Below are 24,429 nucleotides of genomic sequence, written 5' to 3'. Positions count from 1 at the left end.
GTGTGAATGTTTTGGTCCACACCTGTGATTACTGTGACTGCACCAAGGGGAGAGACAAACAATACTCTGATTTATTTAGGACAAGTGTATTAGCAACAATCTGATGGTATCCTGCTGTGATACAGGGGTTTAGATTCATTATATTGTGATTCTGTAACTTTTAGCAAGGCAAAATGGCAAAAAAAAAAAAGGAGACACCACCCCATCAATACATCATAGTTTACTTTTAACGCTCCTGTGGTCTTGGGGTCCTTTTCGACCCCTGAGGACTAAAGTTGCATGGTCGATGGGAGGACTACACAAAGGTTTACTCAGTCAGAACAGTCAAATATGCATTTGCAATTATCACAGTCCCTATAACATCAATATCATAGTACTACTTTTTGTGCAATCTACCATTTATTTTCATGTCAACTATTAATAAAGAGTGTTTTGGAGAATCAGTACAGTATCACAAAACATGTTGCAATAATTAAGTGTGCCAATATTTTCTTGCACCCCTAGTGTGAAAACACTTGGAGTGAAAAAAGCAAAAAGTTGGAGAAAACACTTTTTTTCAGCGATCTGTTTTCTTTTACAGAAAGGAGAATTAAAGAGCTTGTTTGCTTCTCTGTACAAGTATTTAATTTTTTTCACTTTAGAGCAAGCAGCGTGCTCTATTGATTGTCTTCATCCAGACGGATCAACCCTAACTGAACATCAAAGAGGAACACAGGAAACACTGACAGTTTGCCCTTAGGTCATGTAGCATGCTGTCTTGTAGTTACTGTGTTTGATTAACTGTGTATGTGAGTACATTTTGCTATTTAAAGTGCTTCAGGGTGTCCAAGTCGTGCTACCTCAGGTGTGTTATTGATACAAACAGTATGAAATGATAGGATAGAAAAGGAAGGGATTTCTTTGTCCATGGAAAGGAAGGACAAGTTGCGGAAATGTCTAATCTGTTTAGGCTGTTGTCGTCAGCTTTCTTGGCTTCCCACTGAGTTGAGATAATACCCTCGGCTAGAGGACCACAACTGTATCGGAGAGGACAATAGTGGAGGAAAGGGTATGAGAAGGGAGACAAGGTCTTCAGGGCCCAGCAAGGGAGACAAATTAAAGTGTCTAAGCAATGAAGGAAGGGGGGAAGGAAATGAGGAAGGAATAGAGTAAACCAAAAAAAAATAGTAGCAGACATTGCCATGCAGGTTGCATTGTTACAGAAAGTGAAATGCAATAATGCTGAGGAAACAAGAATCCAAATGAAAACAAATGTGCCTATTCAAACTGACACACATGCACAGCTAATATAAGCACGCACGCACACATACAGACACATATATACAATAAGCAATGACAGCCTATTCTTTACCTTGCGTCTCTTTCTCACTCACCTGTAAATTTTAGCTGCTTTGTCTGAATTGAATTCAGCACAAACTGTATATCTCTCTCAGCACCACAGCGACAGGACAGCAAGCAGCAGCACAAAGCAGCGTGTCTATTGTATTTTACTGCATCTTGGTTGCACTGGTTTCTGTAGTTTATTTAGCTTTATTTTGCCATCAGATTCCTGAAGGACAAGTAGCGCCGTCTCTGAACACGAGGTTTACCATGAGCTGAAACACAGTGCGCTTTGGGGAGAAGGAGAATTTAGAAAGATAACCCTTCAAAATTAAATTGTCACTGCATGAGTTTGCTGTCCAGTGAGGCCTTGCTGGGACAAGTGATGACAGTGTAAAGAGAGGGAACAAATGAGAGGGTGGAGAAAGGGAGGTGGATGAGGGGAGGCAGAAAGAGGGAAGGACCGAAGAAAGGGAAGACAGTGAGAGCTTCTCCATTGCCTGAGATGCCTTGTGGCAGCGAGCCACGTGCACAGAGGACCAATACATGATTTTCAACATGTCCCCACGGTTTACCTTTTATCAGAATCTCTGCAAGTTTAAGATATAGACAGTCACTGATAAAGCTGTGCAGCAGTAGACCTGTTTCACAGGAGACATTTTCACATTTAATAACATTAATGATGGTTGGCAGCAGATCCTGTGAGTGCTGACTCAGTCAAATAGCTTACTGGGACTCTTAATGGAACCCAGCTGACACGATCAATTTCACCTGTACTTTTCCTACTATATGACGATTCAACGTGTCTACTGTGAAAAAGGTCTACTTACAGCTGACCCTTAATATTTTGCCCCCTTTTTTTTTTATTAGAGGGGCAGGGATGGGGGACAGAGGATCTTTAGGGGGAGATAGCAGGTCAACAGCAGATGGTTGGTACCAAAGGATTCCTTCAATCAATCAATCAATCAATCAAACTTTATTTATATCGCGCTTTTCATACATATAAATGCAACTCAAAGTGCTTTACAAAAGCCATCAGCCCGTCCAAACATATAAAACACCAACAAACAGTATGACAGAGGTAAACAGGACAGGAAGACAGAGTATGAAGAGAGAGAAATACAGTACATGAGGGGAGGAAAGGCGGAAAAAAAATAACCTCGCAACATAAGCAAAATACATTTCACATACATGAACAGACTTATGACATGCCACCTTAGGTTTTCTACTTAAATATTATACTAGTCTCTTCACTCTCCCAGAGCATTAGGCTGCGGTCACACATAAGCAAATTTAAGATTGTCGACTATATGGGCAGTCTGTGGCCTAGAGGTTAGGAATCGGGCTTAAGGGTCACCTGTTCGGATCCCAGGACTGACAGGTCAAGGATTGAAGTGCCCTTGAGCAAGGCACCTAACCTAACCTAGCTTCCCGGGCACGCAGAAATGTGCTGCCCACTGCTCCTTAGCCAGGTGTGTTCACTGGTGTGTAAAAATGGATGGGTTAAATGCAGAGGTTGAATTCCCCCATTGTTGGACTAAGGGAATCTTAATCTTAATCTTATTTGAATCCTAAAAGGGCAAATAAAACATTCGCTTCAAGTTGTGAAGCAAATTTGCATTGCATAGAGTTCAACTTCACTTGGACTATAAACCAGCCATCTGATATCCATGTGTGTCACATCTTGCACAGTCCACATATTGCCTTGGCAGGCGATAGCCACTCAACATATACAGCATTTAAAACTGAGCCCACTACAGCCTCTGAAAGGAAAAATCAGGCAGCCAGTCGGAAAGCTAAGCGGTTAATTAGAGAGGTGACTTTGCTGCTCTCTTTCCAGCAACATTGACAGTAAACACCTCGAAACAACCATCCTGACCATGAATACACTATAACAATCTGAACTGTGCTCCCCATGTGCTAAGCTTCATTATTTATCATGGAGTTTACCCTTACAATTAGTCCAGTGAAGCTGTGCCTTGCACATCTTGAAAATGTCATTTAAACTTTTTTTTGTTTTCGCAGTCTCTTTTTTCGTTCCTTTATTTATTTTTTTTAAAGACAATTACCGGTGTGATGTCTTGATTATGGCTATTAAACAGTGTGTACTGTAAATGAGCCGTTGCTGTGAATTTGCCTTCATCAACACCCCACCCCTCAAGCAGACGCACACACAAGAAAACACCTGCCTGAAGCATGCCGTGCAGCAAGTCTTTTTTTCTGTCCCCTAATTACACTGATCACATCTCCTGCTCACTTACACGGTAATCACCTAAAATAAAGGGGCTGTGTCTTGTGGATGTTTATGGAGCTAGACTGAAACTGCAATGTGGATAATCAGCTAACCAAATAAATGTGACTGTACAGTTTTCTGTGTTTGTGTGTGCGTCATCAGGTGCAGGTGATGTCGTGGAGTGTGGGTTTAGGCGGCAGGATGACATTTGCCAAGCTCCTCCTTCCCTTCCTCATTCTCCACTCTTTCTGTGAAGGTGAGTCTTCTTTACTTGCACAATGATGCTGCATCATTGATAATATGCCTACAAATTCATACTAACACACTGCAAAAAAGCCAACTTGTATTTTTTGGCCTAAAACAGTGATTTAAGTTGGTAAAACTTGGAAATATAAATTATTGACATTTAGGGCAATAATGTAAGTTAGCACAACAAAGGAAGCCAGTTGTCTGCTCAAAAACAAGTTTGTAAGTTGTTGTTGCTTATATCTTTAAGTTGGGGTTCAAAACAAGGGACAATAGTTCTGCTAACTCTTATTTCTTTGTTGTGAAATTTGGTCATTAGTGAAAGCTAGCGGCTAACTGATGCTCGCGGCGCTGCTTGTTACAGCTACAAGAGTAGCCATTAGCGTATCATTGCTAACTCAAAATTGTGGTCACAACATTAGCGGACATTCATAGCGGCTTTACAATCGTGCCAGAGAAATTCAGAGTTGAGCAAACTCAAAAACAAAACTTAAAATATTTAGTTTAATTGTCCAACTTAAAATGTTATTGAAGTTTGTTGCCTTGAAATTTTGAGTTCACCCAACTTTTCTTTTTTTGCAGTGCATGCATTGTGCATACATATCAATTGAACATATGCCAGTGTAGCTTCTCAGTTGCAAAAAGCAGAGCACAGTGGTTTTACTCACAAGCTATTTCCATGTGAACAATGTGAATTTGAAGCTGAATAATTTAAGGAGCATGTTCAGCCAAACTCTTCTGAATAGAGGAATAAAAGTTTTAAAATATTACTGTGGCATCAACATGGAACTGTAAATCTACCTTTGTTAGTCAAATACAGGATTATGAATAAGTACAGGTTTTTTTCAGATGTCTTGAACAGTGACTTGGTAAAATATGAGCACTTCCAGACTGCAGCATTTGATAGCAGAATTTTAAAGCGTTTCACAGTACCTCTCCCACTTCTCTCTCATTATTAACTGCCTGAAAGGATTTTCTGTCACTTACTTTCTACACATGATGTATATTCCTTTACCTTTTCTCGACTTGTACACCTTTTCCTTTCAGGCCTGTACATGGTCTATTTATTTTTCACATTTTATCACTGTCATTACTCTTCACAAACACACACACACACACCCTTACCCACTTGCATAATGTCTCACATTATTGTTTGGCCTAAGAACTACTTTACATTTTTTTGCTTGCTGAGTTTGTTTCTGTGAGGGCATGAGAGAGACACCAATATAGAGAGAGAGCTTTAATGTTGTGGGAAGTCACGGTAACTGTCTCACAGTGACAGGCAGGAGACACCTCCAATCATGCACAGCGCTGAAGCAGCGGGGAAAGTTATTAAGTGAGTGCCACAACCTCTTTCCATCAAGCACAATGAGTTTATCAAGGCACTTTTTATGTCTCTGGAGTCCTGCAGCCTCTCACTCTCACCTTCCACCTTGTTTGCTCTTAATGTTGCCACTTTCTTCTCTCCTTTCTCCCCCTTGCTTTCTCTAACTAACCCATTAGCACACTGACCCTGTACTCCTCCTTGATTATTACCTCCCTGATCCAGCAAATTGGATTGATGATCATTGCTGTGATTATTTTGTGGCGGTAATCTATCTGCATTTCACTATCCAAGCCTGACGCAGCGCCTCGCAGTAATTAAACCACAGGTATGGAGGGGAGCTTGTTAACCCCTCCTCCTCACCACCCCCCGATCCAGTGAAGCAGGCTCCGTGTTCTTGGCACCCACTAAGAGGCACGCTGGCAAGACGGAGATAAGCATCTTCTTCCGCACAGGCGGGCACATGACTGAACGAAAAGCTCCCACTTTCAAAGCACCGATTCACTCTATCAAGCGCTCTCACTTCAAACAGACTGGCCTCCCCGTTCTCTCGCTTCAGTGTCTCTGTGGTCTGCCACACGGCTCAGCTGATCAAAGACCATCAGCTTTGTTCCCTGATCTTCCCAACAAAACAGCTTGTATCACACTGCCTTCTGACACCACAGAACCATGCCCAAACACAGCAGACTATTAACCCTTTAACAGGCTCACAGGAGTGTGTAGTTGTAATGGAAGGATACTCCCTTCTATACAAGAAATCAATATGAGGTAAATGTAATTTTGGCCTGAATATACTGTGTACATAGTTGTCATGTTGTGTATTTCCAGTGCTCAGCATTTTTTTTAAAGTAATAAAGTTTGTTTTTATTTCCTTTTTATCACAGCACTAAATCCCTAATTTGTGAGAGCTCACTTTCGACAAACATAACCATACATTTTCAGACTGATGGCCATGCAGTGTTAAAAATTGACCGTGGTGTTGTTGAATTGTTTCCATGGACCCTGGAGGCATGAATGACTCTCCCTACAGACAGACCATGTAAACATTTTATGTTAAAGCATGAAAATAATGACCAAAACTGACAGCAGTATAATGCTGTGTGTGTAATTGATGTTCTTTGTTTACACCGTTTTATATTGGCTGCTAAGTGCTTTTCAAAGTGGTTATGTGTAAAAAAATAAAATGTTTTATTTAGAAATACTGTTAAATGCACTGTGTAAGATGTTAAGTGTACCATAGCTGAAATAGACGAGAATATACCTTATCAGGGTTTTTAGGTTTGCTGTACAAGGTCAAGTTTAAGGATCTGTCTGTCAGCTGAGTGATTGATGAGCCGCTGAGATGCAGTATGTCCGACATAGAAACAATCAATAAACATACAGCACCGAACAGATGAAAACAGCCCAAAATCTAAAATGGATAGAAGACGAGTGGGAACAAGAGAAACAGTTGCAGAGTTAAAGAACAGTAAAAGACACCTGCCTACAGACAGGCAATAAAAGGCTTCTACACAAAAACAATAACCCTGGGTGATTCAAGGAATGGTGGAGAACTTCAGAAACTTGCAATACAGGGTACTAATTTAACCTCAACTTTATCTTATTACTTTTGTTGATGGTTTGCCCGATGTGCTCTATTTTTGTATTTTACACTAAGATCTCTAAACTAAGAGATTAAAGAACCTGAGAAGGATTTTATATAAGACTTGCAGAAGAGAAGAATTACTGCTTCTTAGCATAGTATTCAGCCAGTTTCCTAAGACAAAGTCAGAGCCAATGACCCATTTTACATGACAATACCTGTATTACATTCAGCGGTATAGGCAACACTAGGTATGCACCAGCTTGGACCGCTGACAGTTTGGAATTAAATCCTTGCCTGCTTTTCCAAAAGGCCAAGACCAATGGTATTAAGCAGGGAAATGCACTAATGCAGTTATCTGTATCAAAAAAGTTGAGCTCCCAGCTTACATTAGCTACTGCCGATCAGATCTCATTCAGTTTGTGTTAGAGGCCGTGTGCATATATGTGATAGCAATATTTACCAGGATGCTGCAGTGCATTCTGGGAAGGGATTGGAGAGCTGAAATTAAAGAGATGATGTTTATGATCTTTATAAATCCCTGTCAAGTGTTAACATTTTCACCTTCCAAACACATTGCTGGCTCTTAAATAAAATCAGCTATGGTTTCATCAAAAACGTCACTACAACTCCCCAGATGTCACACACTGTCTTACACTGAATTCATTTGCTTCAGCTACTAAGTCAGTGTCAATAACTGAATATATTTGTTATGTCTACTTTGGGAAGCCGTGTGAAAATGGTCTATATGAACTAAACATTAGGACAAGGGATGATGCACTGACATCGGTTGTTTCGCTGAACTTCTGTGCAATAACAATAAAAACTATTCTGATTCTAACCATTTTGCTGCCAGATTTTTCAGTTTTTGCACCTACTGTCTGCTTCCCTTAAATCACTTGACAAAAGCTGCTTAAGTCCACAGCTCTAATGTATCATTTCAAATAATGTTTGTTGCTGCTGCTGAGAATTTGAACCACTAAGAACACTAAAATATATATATATATATATATATATAGAATACTATATATTAGATTACTCTTGCACCAACACATCATCAGTAGGGTAAAACTAACCTGTCTCACGACGGTCTAAATTCAGCTCACGTTCACTATTTCTATATATATATATATATATATATATATATATATATATATATATATATATATATTTAATGCAAAATATATTGCCATTGCAACTTATTATGCAATATATTTTGTTAGTGATCAAACCAATTTATCACTAACAAAATAATTAAACACTAATCTCAATCAATATTTTTGGGACATGATTTGAATTAGGGGTGGGCGATATGGGCAAAAAAAAATTGTGATTATTAAAAAAAAAATTTAAAAAATCTGATAACGATAATCTGACAACATCCTTTGAAATATGATTTCTTTACCAATTTAAAAAAAGCTGTTAAAAAAAACTTAAGCATTCACAAGACTCCCAGTTAAACTTTAATGTAGAGACATTAAATGGGTAAACATCAATTTGTTTTTTGTTTTTGAGATATTATAAATACTCTAACGTTAAAGACAAAACAACGTTAACGATACTATAGTAGACATAAAGATATAAATAAAAGATATAAATCGCTCACATCTTATTTTAATTACAATTCTTCTCCCTCTCTCTTTCTCCCAGGTTCCAACCAGCCACCACGCTTCCTGAACTACTTCTTCTCCACCTACCTTCTCATCTATGAAGACACGCAAGTCGGTGAGTCTCTGTGGAGTGCCTGCACGTTGTATTTGATGTATCTACATTGTCTAAAGAAAGTACAGTAAAGCTGTCTTTGCCGATTGCTTTGTCAACTTGTTTACTGCACAGAAATGTTCTGCGCTTGTATCCCTTGAATACAAACTTAAAAAAGCAAAAACAACGAGTAAAGAGAGATGTCATAAAAGACACTGACAGTGATGGCAATGGATGCCCTCTATTGGGACAAATGTATGTATGTGTGTGGTGTGTTGGTGTATGTGATGAGAAGGAAACTCCAGAGCCTGGTTGTCTGAGGAATTCTCTATAATATGTAGCTCGCACAAAAGCCTGGTGTTGATGCCTGGATGAAAGAGTTTGTCCAGATTTGATATCTTCATGTTATTATAGGCTTGCTTATATGTTGTCTCCCACTGCTGCTGGGGGCGGTTGGGGGTTACGGTATGAACACCAGACGAGGTTTAGTCCGATTCCTCCTGGATCCATTATTCCCCCTCTTATTTATTTTTTGTCATTTTTGTTGGTTGCAGTGATTGACAGGGCAATTTGAAGATGTCTGGCTTTTCATCATCTCTGAGGGTGTCAGTGGCTTGGAATTAAAATCCTTTTATATTGGATTGATTTTCTAGAAGTTTGTTTTTTTTATCACATGACCTTTACACTGTGCCAGTCTGTCAGCACTCCTAGTCTGACTCAGGCAGCGTTCGCTTATCCGTGTCTACACTCGCAGTTGAGTTGCTTGTCTCGGGCAAAGACAACCTATGTTTTTCTTTTTTCACTTTTTTTTGGGGGCAACCTATAATGATTTTTCTTTTTCACATTTTTCTTGGGGTCATAAAAGCTCAAATACACCACCGAGCCTGCATCAACACTATCCCGGCCGGTCGCCATCGCCAGCATTCAGCATCTTCTCCATCATCATCTTAGTTGTGTGTTTTGTGCTGCAGCCAGGAAAGGTTACAGTATCCCACTGGGCCTACAGTAAATCATCATCATCATGACCCCAAACACCATTGCCCTCATAGTTGACTGGTTTGGTATCTTTGTCCAACAGTACTAAGCGTTTTCTGGCAGATGGCCATCACTTCATCCAGTCAGCTTGTGTTCCAACCAGTGAAGGGCATGGGTGTGTTGGTGGGTGGTGTTGCTAATTTCCCTAACCACTCTGTCCAGGTTGCCCTCTGGCTATGAATCATTGTGTCCTCTCCTCAGGCAGCTGGGCTTCAGTCCAGCAATGCCTTCCACTGGTCCAGAGAGCTGTCAGTCATGTCCCTGGCTCTGCCTGTGATGGCTTCTTCAGTGGTGTGATTACGAGGGCGGGCTGAGTGATTGGACAGTGACAATTTGTCAAGATTATTGTTTATTAGCTCAGCAGATGTCCTCGTCTAGGAGGCCCTCCAATTCATAAACACATGAACACACAGACACAGACACCACAAGCCACAGTGTTTGTGTGTGTGTTATGTGAGTTGAGGATGTGACATGGTGGAGAATAGCTTTCCCCAACAAACACCCACATGTATCCTCACAAAAAAACTCAAGATAACTTATCATCCAGCACACTGGCTTAATAGAGTAGCCCGGCAGCAATTTCAATGCTGACATCGCTCTTACTCTTGATTTGAATAAAGGGTAGATTGAAAATACATATTTTCTCATCTCAAGGTTCAGTGCAAAGATTGTGCAAAGAATAAAGAATTGTTAAATTGTGCTTTCAGGGCACAATGGAAGCAGTTTAATCAATTTCAAAAACTTCATACATTCCTCTATACTTCATGAGGCTATTATTTCACCACAAATTTGATGAACATAAATGAGCACCTGCCAAGGAGCATGACTTGAGCCCAGTGATCAAGTTTCCAAAGGCGTTCTGATTGGTCGCATTCAGTTACCATGGAGGTGGTTGGGCTTATGCTTGGTGGTGATCTAACAGCATAGGGTTCAGGTGAGCGGGTTGTGTGAGGTGACACCAAGAGCCAGTTTGTCTAAGAAGTAATTGACTGACACGTGCACAATGGGACCATTGATACTGTATCATGGAGACGAGCAAAGCAGACATGGATGTGCACACGCTCACAAATTGGTAATATAAAATGATTTTTCCCCACACTTTTTGAAGTTTAGTTGTATGAGGTGCTTATTCATAATAAGTGTATTACCTGCAGTAGATGACGGTATAATCCATGTTTTAAGAAGCAGGCAGGAGTGTAGGCATGGAAGCTAAGCAAAGTACTGCTGTGGACACTGGCAGCAGCAAAAGGTATTTTAGCCACCTATAGAAGTTTAAAAATCTATTCCATTAAGTGTACATTGCTTAGGTTCATTGTTGGTACTCCTGTGACTGCTCCAAACTGGGAGCATGCCAAAAGCCATCTATGGTCAGTAATGGAACCGGCTATGAAAAAGCACAAACAACCCCACTTCCAAAAATCCAAACAATCCCTTTAAAGTCATGGCCTCCGAGCCAGTAGCCTCAGCACAGTAAGGGAGGCAGGAGCACATGGTTATTTATCAGAGAGATGAGGAACACTTCCAAACATCATGGATATTTGATCTGAGACTACACCGCTCCTCTCCTCTTCTCACCAGCAAGGAGCTTGAGGTGTTTGAAAGAGGCTGCAGATGTGTGGCATATTTATCACAATGAAACAGGCCCTCACTCAGTGTGAACTCACACCTCTAACATATATACGGTCCTTTACCACTGGGTCCAGTACAATCTGCATCAGCTTTCATACAGGCAAACACAACAGCCTCAGTTTGATACATGGATGAGACTGAGCCCATGAAGAATCTAGAGTCCCCACTGGTATGACTGATGCCTGTGATGCGTGATTAGGCTGCATTAGTGGTCTGCTGTGCACTGCAGTGAAACAAGTTTAATATTTAAACTAAAATATAAGGGGAATATTTCATAGTGTTTAGAACCAAATTCTATTCTTGTTCATTCTCTGCATGTATGTATTCTCTTTGTCAACTTAGTGTGAGAATGCATGCATGTGTTTGCATTTCATGCATTTTTGTCACATCCAGGCAGTAGGATCATTCACTCTTAGGGGGGTAGCTAAACAGAGGAGCTGATGTTTAAATGCAGTGGCAGATAACAGTGTGTGTTGTGTCAGGAAATGGGATGTGTAATTAGACTGAGAGAACACTTTGATTAAACGCTCTCATCTCCTAATCCACTTTGCCCTGATTCGGCAGATTAAGCTCTCTACTGAGTAATTAACTTGTGGAAAGAACACAACATTTGTTCAAAATAAGAAACTTCCACACTCTGCTGGGATGGTTTGTGTGTGTCTTGTAGTTTGTGCCAATCGAGCATAAGGCCTCGCTGTCTGATTAAATTTAAAAGTTTGGTTTAGGCTAATGTTATTAAAACATGTTCATTTATTCAGAATAATTTATTGTATACATTCAAATTCAATTATTTCTGCCGAGTGAGTAAGAAGCCTCAGAGTACAACAGGAGAGAAGCTTCTCTCGGCATTTATTACATGAATGAAAAAGAGACTCTCAATTGATTCAAACAAGCATTTCAATCATTGAGTCATTCATATCTATCAGCACACTCAATACTCTGTCATTCAACAAGAGAACGTAAAATTTCCAATAGAAAAGGACAGTAAAACATTTTCTACTTCCCCTTCCATCACATAGTGGACAAATTAGACATCCATAGCAGCACACCTACCAGTTTCAGCACGAGGAGGCAGTACACCTGCTTTTTTTTTACAGTATATTTATTTGTATATAAACAATTTTTTCTCTGATAACATCAGAAGGAAAGCATGGCTCTTGAGGCACACCACTCTAGCCACATTTTTATAAGCCTTTTTACTCATTAAAGTCCTGCATCAAAGATCTAATCACAATCTCAAAATATTCTTTTAATGGGGTTCATCCTTAACCGCTTATCCGCACTCGGGTTGTGGGGGGCCAGATCCGATCCCAGCTGACAAATGGGCGAGAGGCGGAGTACAACATGTACAGGTTGCCAGACTATCACAGGGCTGAAATATAGAGACAGACACTCACACTCTCATTCACATCTACGGGCAATTTAGAGTCACCACTTAAACCTAAGTGCATGCTTTTGGACTGTGGGGGGAAGCTGACACAGGGAGAACATGCAAACTCCACACAGAAGAGCCGCAGGCCGGAGTCAAATCAGTGACCCTTCTTGCTGTGAGGCAAGAGTACTAACCACTACACCGTGTAGCCCATCATATAATATCATAAAAGGAATTTATGCAAAGGGGTTCATATGACATCCAATGGAATATTACTAATATTTTTAGGTTGTGAAAACAGCACTAGTTGGTTAAGGTTAGGGGAAAAGACCAGAGTTAGAGCTACTTCTGTACATAACTGCTGAGAGGGCACAGACACCAGTCTGGACACTGGTCAGCGGGGTGAAAGCCGTGGCTTGGTTTGATCCACCCACCACCCCTCCCACTGACCCAATAAAGGAGCTACGTGGCTTTCATACTTTGTTGCTAAGTCACCAGACATCATTCCATAGGATAGCAACAGTACAAAATCCAGGGCAAATGCTTTTTATAGGTATACCTTGACCTGCAAACCATTATGAGAATAGTCTGAGGGTCTTAGCTGGGGTTTCCCCCAGAATAGTTTTTAGGCCCATCATATCTGTGTATCCATCCAAGTCTCCCCACTGTAACTGCAGTTCTAAAAAAAACATCTTAAAAATAAATTTTCAAAAAGCCCTGATGCATTGGCCACTTGTGATACACTGAGAGAAACTACCAGTACTCAGATGCAGTTAAAACAATTAAAATTTCCACCTTCTGTCTGAACCTCCTCCCGCTCCTTTTCTTTTTCCCTCGCTCTCCTCTGCTCCCTCACATTCTTCCACTGCCACAGTAAATACCTTGCACTTTTAATTAGCTCCGTGGCATTCCTAATTCAATAATAATTAAGAAGCAGGAAGTAGCCCCAAGGAACGACTTATTAAAGCCTTCCCCTAAACGTGTTGATAATGTCTGTGTACTCTCTCCCCAGCCAATTCCCCACTGTCAGCTGCCTGGCGCACTCTACATTAACTATGGCTTGTCAACACTCCCTCCTCTGGACACTCTCTCTTTCTCTCTTTCACAGCTTTCTCTTCCAGTATATTGACTGTTAGCTGCACTCATAAACAAAGCAATGTATTCATAACTATTGCTAGCTATTGGATATGTCTAGATTGATGGTGTTTGAGTGTTAATGCGCCTTGATCTTGATTGGACCAATGCTTCCTGATTATCAAAGCTTTATCTCACATCTGAAAGGGGAATTGCCCCCAAAGTAAAAAAAAAAAATTTTTTTATGTATATTATTTAAAGACCTCTCAATTCTCTTAATGATGTTGTATTACTCAACACATTCTTAAGTCATCCTCTGACAACATATGTGACTGTATGTCTGATTTATAAATGTTTGTTTAAAGGCAGCGTTCACTCCGAAATACAAGATTTTTCCTAGTACCTGTAGTGCTACTTATCCATCTAGATTGTCTTGGTCCTGGCCTTCCCTTGTATTTAATGGAACAAGATGGTCCTTTACTTGTGATGCTCAAAGCTCCAAAAATCCATTCATACATTCAGAATACACTCAACAGCAATGTCTCTTTCCAGAAACCATGCCCCTATTACTCAAGGTAATCCACAGACCTTGCTGTGAGCAGTTTCAAGTAGGAACTATTTTTTTGTACCGAGCTACACCTGCCAACCCTGTATCAACGAGAACCACTGAATTGGCTAATGTTACAGCTCAGCTGAGAAGGACGACATTAAAGTTTATCTTGCGCTGTCACAACCTCAAGCCTCTCGTCCATGAGAAGATGCAGACTTCCTTCTATGCCACCATCTAGATTCATTATGTACAAGACGTAGCCGATATCTCCAACACTAGACAACTCACTGCAACAACATCTAGATTGTTGAATGGTACTGTAGGTAAGAGGAAACATGGTTTTAGCTGGAGCTGTCTTATGTGTACAAATTGCAATCTTTTGTTAAAGTTTGTTTGGAAGATAAGCCCGTAGTAATTTGCTTTTCAACCCCCTATCTTGGCATTAAGACATTGTCTTTGGTGTCTGTTTTAGGTTTCTATTTTTTGGAGTGAACCTCAAAATGTCATGATTCAGGATTTCATGCTTTTTTGAAGCTGATAGCAATATGCATAACATATTATATATGTATTGTACCAGGAACTGTTAGTGTTGTGAAAAACACTTTGGAGGCAAGCATTACTGCTTTTAATGTTCTGTTAAAGACTACAGGGAGAACATGAATTCTACTCTGAGGCCCTTCTTCTGTAAATGTTTTGTCTCTTCCATCAGGAAACACAGTCTAAAACATTTGAATTAGTCCAAAGCCTTAATTTCTTTCTTTTTTTTGACATTTTAATTATCTGAAATGATCTCCCCATACTCTTGATTGTTTCACACAAGACGAGAAGACATCCAAGAATATCTTGCCTGTCCTTTGGCTCCACAGCCCAGATAATCTAAAGCAGAAACAGACTCATGGAAAGAGAAATAAAGAAAGATGAGCAGTGATAAAATGAAAGGGTAATCAGGGAATTGTCAGGAGAAGACGGAGGGGGCAGTTGCTGTGAGAGTTGATTCAGTGTTTTTGGGATGTTGGCTGGTTTCCAGGGCTGTCTCTCGCAGGATACGTGCGCTAGATATTTGTTACTGTCTGACTGCGAGCGGGGCAGCTCAGAGGTCTGTTTATACTACTGCTTTCAGCCCTCATTTAGCCAAATTGGAATGCTATGTGTGTGTCCTTTCTGCATTTCTGGCAACTGCTGCCGTATCTGTCACTGTTTATGAGTTTGAGTTGGCGGATGCGCTGTGTGCATGAGAGTGAGAGCGACTGTCTCTGCCTGTGCGTGTATGTCTTAGTTTTATAAATCCTATCTACCAGCTGCAGAAGTGAAGTATTCCTCCCTGTTGCAGTTTGAACCACCTGATCTCAGCAGGAGATGAGTCCCAACATGTCCGCGAGATATTCTTAATGACTGGAAGTTTTTCTCTCCACATGATGAGTCCTCCCCTACCTCACTTAAGGAAGGGGATACACTTGATCTTCTTACTTCCCGTGACAGCTCTCTCTGCTGTCATTGAGCTGCTGCATTGACTCCCACAATGGCTTCCCAATAATGCCAGCACACTGCCTCCATGAGGGACCTCTGTTTTGGTTTAGTCAATCATCCCTTATCTCTCCCCGTGGTGCCTTGCTCCCCCTTCCTCCCCCAGGAAATAATGGGGTCCACGGTTCAGTGGTGTCTGCAAACACACCATCAATCATGACGCTGTGCTGCGCTATATTGTCTGCACTTACCCAGCACGTGATGTGTTAGTGTTATTATTGCCCATGCAAACACTCTCAACACTCTGGTCTCTCATTGCAACGTTGTGTCTGAGGCTCCACAAATTCTAAGCCTTCTGCTCAGACTCATACATAATATTAATTTCAACTCTTTTCCCTGATTTATTTTTGTAGCTTTTTTTTCCACAAATGTTTTTCTGTATTGTGTTTAATTCTGGCAGTGGTGAGGGAAAATTATTCTTTTTCAACTTCACATGTTTCAAGAATTTCCTAAACAAATTAGCCTCAACTGCTAACAGATAAACAGTATTTATTTTTTTGAAATCGAAATTTAAGCAAATTGATTTGCATTTTTTTTTATCCCAGTGTCAAGTAGCTGTGGTTTGCTTGCCTTTAAGAAAATAAATGTGGCTAAATGATTTGGGGCTACAAGGTATTGTAGTTGTTAGCCGGTTCAACTCCAGCCTGCAGCTCTTCTGTGAGGAGTTTGCATGTTCTCCTCCGTGTCAGTCTCACCGGGTACTATGGCTTCCTCCCACAGTCCAAAAAACATGCACTTATGTTTAATTGGCGACTCTAAATTGCCCGTAGGTGTGCACTAGAGCGTGATTGTCTGTCTCTATGTGTCAGCCCTGTGATAGTCTGGCGACCTGTCCAGGGTCCGTCCAGCCCAATGTCAGCTGGGATCAGCTCCAGCGCCCCGAGTGCGGATAAGCGATATCATATCATTAAGGATAATGAATGAATAAATGATTTGGATTGATGATTTTACATAGAACATGTTAAGAATGAGAAAACTCAAACTTTATTGCTGTCGGGCATGCTCAAAATATTTCAGGGACAAGGATGAATAACACAGAAGAGGTACAGATTTTTTTTTAAAACTGCACACTGGGAACAGAGAGTCCCATGACTGGGTCCATATGGTGGAGAGTAGGGCTCACACAGTTTCTACATTTTTGCCATTATTCCGGCCTTACATAATGGGGCTGTAATTAAGCAAAGCATTCATCCAAACACTAATAAGGGCTTTGCCTAACCAGTTCACTGATGTGAGACTGATTTCATGACAAAAAGAGCAGCAAAAAGTGTTTAAATGTGCTTTCATACCAACATTTACCACAGCGAAGAACTAATTAACCTTTAGTGAAATAAAAGTAGCAACCACACAGCTTAAAAATACTGACTGTTTAAGCCTTGCATTCAAATACAGTACTTGTGGTACCAGTGTTGTACCAATTACTCATTTCGTTCATCTGCATATAACATAATAATGGCATATAATAACCACACCGCAATGACACAAAACTAGTTGAAAATCTGCAAGTTCACAGAGATGTTACTTGGCATGGGTGGTATGAACGGACACCTAGATAGTGCTTACATGTCCTCTGACGTGTCACTTCTGGTGTGAATTACAGACGAAAGAAAAAAGTGTAGGGCACACCCAACCCTGACCTTCCATCCTTATATTTTACTGACTGATACAGTCAGTAGCAATTATAGCAATCATTTTTGGTTGGTCATAGTCATTGAAGATCCACCTTTAAAACAGAATAGCCTCAAGGTGGTGATATATCAGGGTTTTTATTGTGGTTTCCAGTTCCAGCTGCGTGGTCCAACATGTGAAGAAATACTTAATGAGTCTTACGTAAGAGACGCTATCTTAGACACTTAACACTAGAGTGATCTCCCTCTATCTCCTTTAAAAAAACATGTGTCTGTGGTGTGTCTAATTCTATTCAAGTTGTACCGTGTTATGACCAGACAGAGAGTGAGAATACAGGGAGACCGAGCTGGGGGAAGCGTGTTGAATAGCTTCAGGCTGTGTGTGTGAGATTTCTCTGGGTTGTAAAAGTTAATTGAAATTGTCTGTGGGAATGTGGCGCGACACCAGGTTGAGCAGCGCTGCCAAGGCGCCCAGCACTGAGCTGACAGGCATCACTGTGATGGTGGCAGTGGTTAGATTACCTGGCCAACTGAGGATGGGCTCATACACACTGATACACATTCAGCTAACAGCCTTTACGGCTCCAAATGAAGCTTAGAGACACAGATATACGTCACATTTCAATTGAACCTGAGTGACACAGAGGGAGCATGAAGAATAATTAGTGACAACACCACAATATTTTTGATGCAGATTTTATGTATATACATTTTTTAATTAAATTTTTAGTATTGTTACAGAGTTCAGTGTGTGTGTGTGTGTGTGTGTGTGTTTTTGTGTGTGTGTGTGTGTGTGTGTGGTGTGTGTGGTGCGTGTGTGGTGTGTGTGTGTGTGTGTGTGTGTGTCTCTCCTATCTGGAACGCCTCCGGTTTAAACTGGGTTTAATCCCAGCAAGGTGAATGATTAAAGAATCGAGGGTGAACCCTCTACCTGAGCACTGCTCATGCATTGTGTATGTGTGTTTATGCATGGATGTATATTTCCCCCTCATTCTGCAAATTTGGTCATTTTTAAACACCACAGAATTAGTTTAATGCAAATTTAACAAGGTCATTTTTCTATTGCTGTTATTTCATTATTTCCTCACATTTAATTCATTGTTTCAAGGTTTAGTATTTGTTTACTTGTGTGTGCGTGCGTGTGTGTGTGTGTGTGTGCACGTTACTCTATTCTCCAGTACTGAGAGGTGCATTGCTGGGTGGCAGATCAGCTTCTTGCAGCTGCTTATCTGGCCCAGGTGGGTCACGGCTGATACCTGCCTGAGCCACGCAGAGCAGCTAACCTGGAAATTGATGTTTCACATCAGCGACCACCTCTCCCTGCTCCATCGCAGGGAAGCTGTGTGTGTGTGTGTGTTGCTTACGTGTATCTGTTTGCTTTTTTTCTGTTTCTCTGCGCCCATTTGAACACATGTGCGGCAGTTAATGTTGTGACTCAAGCGCAAATGTTTCGTTGCTGTTTGTATTTAACACAGATTCCACAGTTTTTTTAATGTAATAAAAAAAACAATTTAAGAAATTTTTAATTATTTTAAGAAAATTAAATTTCAAGGGAAAATATTAATTGTCTTTGAAAATCAGAATGTTTCAGGTCTTAAAGACCACTAGAGATGAATTGAAAGCTACAAAAACTCTCTTACTGAGCCATGCATAATGTTCTGAATATTACTTGGAAAAAAATTATCTGAGAGAAAGAACCTGTGTTTAGAGCCCTTTTATCACCATAATTTGCATGGATCATTATTGCCAGCTGAATATATTCCTCCTTTCCTTTTCACTGGCAAGTGCCTGGATGTTACTTGAGGCAGTAAAAAAACACTATTTTTCAATTTTAGTGTGTTTTATTTGCCACTATGGCTGTGTATCGCTCAAACATTGACAGCACAGATATTTGACTTTACAACCGGTTCCTGAATGATACTTTTTTTTTTCAAGTAAAGTCAAAAAATATTATTTAGGCTGCACTGGCCTCCTACCTTTACATTAAATCAACACCTTTTACAGCTCCACCACAAAGCCTTGCTTGGACATTTTATCCTTTTTCTGCCAGCGTAAATGGACTGTCATTGGCATTGTTCTCACACCAGGGTGGACAGGGGCAGAGGCTAATGTGAAATGTGAAAATAAAGATAGCTGAGCTGTTTAGCCAGCTGACCCAGTGGATAAACACATTTTAACAAGCTAACCTATATGTTAGTTCAATTTGATCAGTTACTCTCAATCCTGCATTTCAGCTTTAGATTTAGCTTTCTATCCATAGCCATAAGCTAAAGTGCCTCACAAACAATCTCTAAAGATTCATGGGTCACCCACTTATTACAGTAACGTTAGCTTTAGTAAACAATTATGTACAAGTTGCCCAAATTTTGATGTGTGCTTAACGTTGCCTGCTAAAATCCCAGCCACCAAAGCACTTTCCTCAGGGGGAATCCAGTGGTGGGGCTTTTAAAGGAGGCTCTATGACGTTAATGGAATGCTAAGAGGAAGATGGCTGCAGTGGGTTTTTCTTGTTGTAGTCGAACACGGAGCGGCCTTCTGCTCGATCGCTGATGAGACTTAGTCTGTAGCTATTGAGAATTACTATGCATTTTTTGATAGTCCATCACATCGAAGCATTTCAAGTATTAAAGTTTGCCACCCAGCCCTGGTTACCACAAAGCCTGATCAGTTCCAGAACAGCAAATTTGCTAAACCCTCAGAATGATGGTTGGACAGACCTGCTGGATCAGCTCATATTAGTGGCCTGCAGGGTAATATCAGCGTTGGTCGTCTGAGGCTGGTGTGCATTCTATGAGGAAAGGTTATATCGTCCTTGTCTTGAAAGCTGACATTTGTTCTCATAAAGGCCAGCATGCTGGTGCCAGATAGGATTAATTGACAAGTGGGGTGCCTGCTCTCTATGTCCCTCATTGATAGACCAGTCTCTGGCTTAAATCAGTTTGCTTTTGTTTACTGGTGTCTTGATTTCTTTGTCTTCTTTACTGGTGGAGGATGATCACACTCACTTATTTATTCTCTCCCTCTCAGCCTCGCTACACTCTCAGTATTCATTCAATATGCCGACATTCATAATAAATACATATGTTGGCAATTTGGTGTTTGCACTTACTATCTGTTGAAGTATGTGTCAGTCTTTTAAATCTGTGCATGTTAGCTGTGGACACAGTGATAGGTCGAGAAGGCATGTGCGTGTCCGTGTGTTTATTCATATGTTTTTGTGTGGTTTTGCACGCAAGTGGGATGGAGACAGTGCAGTATAATTGAACTCCTCTGTCTTATCTCACAGCTAAGGAAGGTGTTTGACATTTAACAGCCCCCCGTAGAAGTGCACTCTTTTTTAGGAGTAAGACGAGGTTGTCTGTCGTCTTTGCCTCTCCCTCTCTCTGCCTGACACACATTCTTGTTCTTTGTCTCTTTCCCTCCCCTATTTGTTTCTTTGTGCAGTAGTTTGTCTCCAGTGAGAAGTTTCAGTTGCTAACAAATCCCAGGCTTTTCTGCTGTCAGCCATTGTGTGTATGAGATACTGTGGTTTTTCTAGCTGTTCATTTCCCAACGATTCATGTATTCATGTTCGCACAAACTCACACACTTGACATGCAAAATACCTAGTTGCTTGTATTGTACCTCGGCTGTTCATTTGTTATTCTAACTCAAACCTGTTATGGCTCTTCAGTGGTGAATACAGCATGCTTAGGAAGCTGCTTTTTGGTGGGAGGACAGAGACTTTGTGCAGGACAGTGCAAAAGAGAGTAAGAGAAGGGGGGAGGGAGGGAGGGAGGGAGGGAGGGAGGGAGGGAGGGAGGGAAGGGTAAGTCCAAAACTGATCAACCAGAGCAGCTGTCATTGTGCAGCTCTCCTACTCACCTCCCCTGTTTTTTTTTTTGTTTTGTTTTTAATGCTCCCCCCTGTCACTCTGTCCCTCTCTCCAGATTGACCAAGGAGGTCAATTGCCAATTTGCCAGTGCCAATGTCTTTGTCAGGAAACAATATTAATTTTGGCTAATTAGGACCTGAAGCTAATGAGCGCTTCAGATAATGAGTTCATTTATAATCCATAAAACAAGTGTGGCGTGTTACTGGATGAAAAAAGCTGTAATGGCTGAAGCCGGACATCAGATTTAGGCAGCAGTGTAGCAAACAATCTGGACACACGCATTAGGACACACACACACACACACACACACACACACACACACCATCCAATTTAACTCTCTCTCTCTCTCTCTCTCTCTCTCTCTTTTGTCTCACACACACACACACACACACTTCAGACTCTGGCATGTCTGCATTGCAGTCCTCTGCTGGTCATCTGGAGCACATGATCAGCTGAGCTTTTCAGACAGTGACCATCCTACACTTTCTTCATGTGTCTCTGCCTGTCCTGTCTGTTTCTCTCTCCTCTATTCCTCTTTACCTTTGAGTCTCCTTGGGAAAGGGCGAAGGGAGGAAGAAATGAAAGGAAGAGGGTAAATAAAAGGGGTGCAGGGACTACAGCATAAAAGAGGTGAGGGGAGAGAGGGAAAAGGGTGAATGCAAGGGAAAAAACAGTATAAATGAATAGGGAGCTGGCAGAAACTGTGGATGTGTAAGTGATGCACACACGAGGAGCTGGGAATAGATATTGGCAGAGGGGGAGATGAGGGTGAGAGGGGTTTCACAGCAGATGGACATAAGAGAGTGAGAGAGAGATGAGGAAGATGGAGATGCACTAGTGGCTCTGCCCATATAAAGTCCAGCTGGCCTTGGCCTAGCCTGGCCAGTCAGTCAACTATACTGAGATGAGCTGGACCAGACCAGGATCAGACATGCTAGTGTGGCGTCTGGAGCACAGTGCAGTCCTACAACTGTTACACCATATGGGCTGGTGAGAAAACACTATTATAGTTATGTTCCAGGAGAGATCACCAAGCCTGCATACCACCATTGAGTTATCTACAAAAAGGGAAGAGCAAATAAAGTAGCAGCAACAGCTTGATGCTAGTCTACGCCCACTTGTCAGTGGCAAGTGGAACTTGCTGTTGGGCCGCTGCAACAAGTCATTTTTCATTCTAATCCTAAATGACATGGGATTCTAATATCCTAACACGATATTAAGATTTAAAATGTTCCCATGGAAGATTGTAATAGATTGACCATGTGGTGTTGTATGAGCTGTTCATGTGCTGGTTTGAAGCAGCAGCATCTGCCAGAGAACCGCCTGCTGCAACAGCAGGGTTTTCCCTGTCAATTCCAATAAATCAAAACCGGCCACTGTTTTGTTTGTTTTTTTCCCACTTGCCTAAAAAGCAGAGTTGAAAAAAATAAATCCAAGCACAAGCATCACAGGAAGGAAGCACTGCTGACAGTGATGACAATGGCGGTGAGAGATAAAAAACAACAACAACATTCTTTTCTTTGCCAGTAATGCAAATCCAGCCAGGCCTATACCTGATTTTTACAGTGATAACCATATATGAAGTCCTAAACATAGAAGTACACTTTACGTCACTTGGTATTAAATTAAATCCAGCGTAACACATGGTGAGAACCAAAGTGGACACTTTATCATATCTCTATTGTTTGCAATATTAACAGAGAAACCCTTATGCCTAATTCGAACAAGTATAAAAAGACAAACAAGTCTGTATCAAGCAATTTTTCATCAAACTAGAAAACTTTAACCCAGATCATTCAAAACCTGAAGAGAGCTTAATTGAGTGAATTCTTATTAATAATTCAGTATTTTACGTCTCATCACTTAAATTGAGATAAAATCATTAATTTATTTATTCTCTCTCTCTCCTCTGCATTTTACATTTTCATAAATCAATCAAAATTAGCTTTCAAGTCAAAAGCATGAAATGCAAAATTAGAAATTTGACCGTATGGCCCTAATGTGAAACGTTCCAGAAAAACTGGTTTCTGTCCCAGACTGCATGATTATCATAGTGGGCATGCATGTAAAGGAGATACTCATGGTTGCCCATTGAACCCATTTTTATTCAGATGTCTTGAGGTCTGAGGTCAGCTGACCTTTTTACAAATGGTCATTTCAGTTTTTCCCTCGCCAAAATTTGAACCCTCTTCTGGCATGATATCAGATACCAGAATTGGTACCAATTAATTTCTTTGGTCTTTTAGTTTTATATGATACCAATATCTGAGTCTGCCACAGCCTTCAGTGCTGGTGATAAAGGAAAGTCTAGCTGTCACACCCCTACTCATACAGTTTTAGTGACAACTGCATTACTGCTGATACTACTATTGTTACTACTTCCATTCAGAATAGAGTTCTGATAACCTGTGAATGTGTTTTTCAATGACAATGTGGCTGTGGAAGACCAGAGATTTCACTTGGCAGACACAACTATCATTTCCATATTTCTTTCATTCATATTTTACAATACGATTTCTTTCTTCTTTTTTTTTCTCTCATTGCTGCTTCAGTGTCGGTAACTCGTCAGCACATAGTTTTATAGGTGTATTTAAATGTAGAAGCAAAGGTGTCCCAGTATAATCCTTGTTTAACAAACTGGATCTTTGTGTCTTCTCTCTTATTCAGTGAAGGTGACACATATTCTCTGGGAGTCGTAATGTTGTCACTGAAGATGTATAAAACCTAGGTAGAGTACATTTTCAAAGAACATGTGTTTGAGAGCTTTGTGGACTTGTTAGTTTAGTTCAGGGGTGTCAAACTCTGGCCCGCGGGCCAAATTTGGCCCGCAGTGTAATTTTATTTGGCCCGCGAGGCAATACCAAATTATTATATTATTATTGTAAATTAATGACATTGATGTGTTTTTTATTTGAAATTTGATTTTGCATGTCTGCACTATTTAGTTATATATTGTATGTTTATAAGCATTGCTGGTTCCATATTTAATGTTAAAGCAAAACATGTTTGGTATATATTAAAAGGTTTATTTGTTCAATGTTGGCCCGTGATTTTATTCAAGTTTTAAATGTATTTGAGTTTGACACCCCTGGTTTAGTTCAATGTAACTCCCACTGGTCACTGACAGGAGATTGTCAACAATTAACTGTATCAAAATCAGTGATGTTAATTTTGGTGTATAGTTCAAATCTGAAGGTGTACTCATATTAAATTCCCCTTTGCCTTGCCAATGCCGTTCTTTCTTTCTTTTGTCCTCGTCCAAAACCACTGCTGATTCTCAGAGCTTTCATGTATTTATTATAGCTATATTTGTCAAGAGAAGGAACGGTTGTTTTCT

General features: G+C 40.6%; 1 protein-coding gene across 1 annotated transcript in view; it reads left to right on the top strand.

The window, feature by feature from the left end:
• cdh23 (cadherin-related 23) overlaps nucleotides 1–24,429 on the top strand; it is a 196,156-nt gene that overhangs the window by 17,459 nt on the left and 154,268 nt on the right. The window contains exons 3-4 of the mRNA XM_059359157.1: nucleotides 3,716–3,809; nucleotides 8,356–8,430. Of these exons, the coding sequence (XP_059215140.1) occupies nucleotides 3,725–3,809; nucleotides 8,356–8,430 (160 nt within the window). The 5' untranslated portion in view covers nucleotides 3,716–3,724. The remainder of the gene's footprint in view (nucleotides 1–3,715; nucleotides 3,810–8,355; nucleotides 8,431–24,429) is intronic.

Source organism: Centropristis striata, chromosome 20 (genome assembly GCF_030273125.1).
Source record: "Centropristis striata isolate RG_2023a ecotype Rhode Island chromosome 20, C.striata_1.0, whole genome shotgun sequence".
NCBI lineage: Eukaryota > Metazoa > Chordata > Actinopteri > Perciformes > Serranidae > Centropristis > Centropristis striata.
The sequence above is the reverse complement of the archived record's forward strand: the minus strand, read 5'-3'. Positions and strand labels throughout refer to the sequence as shown.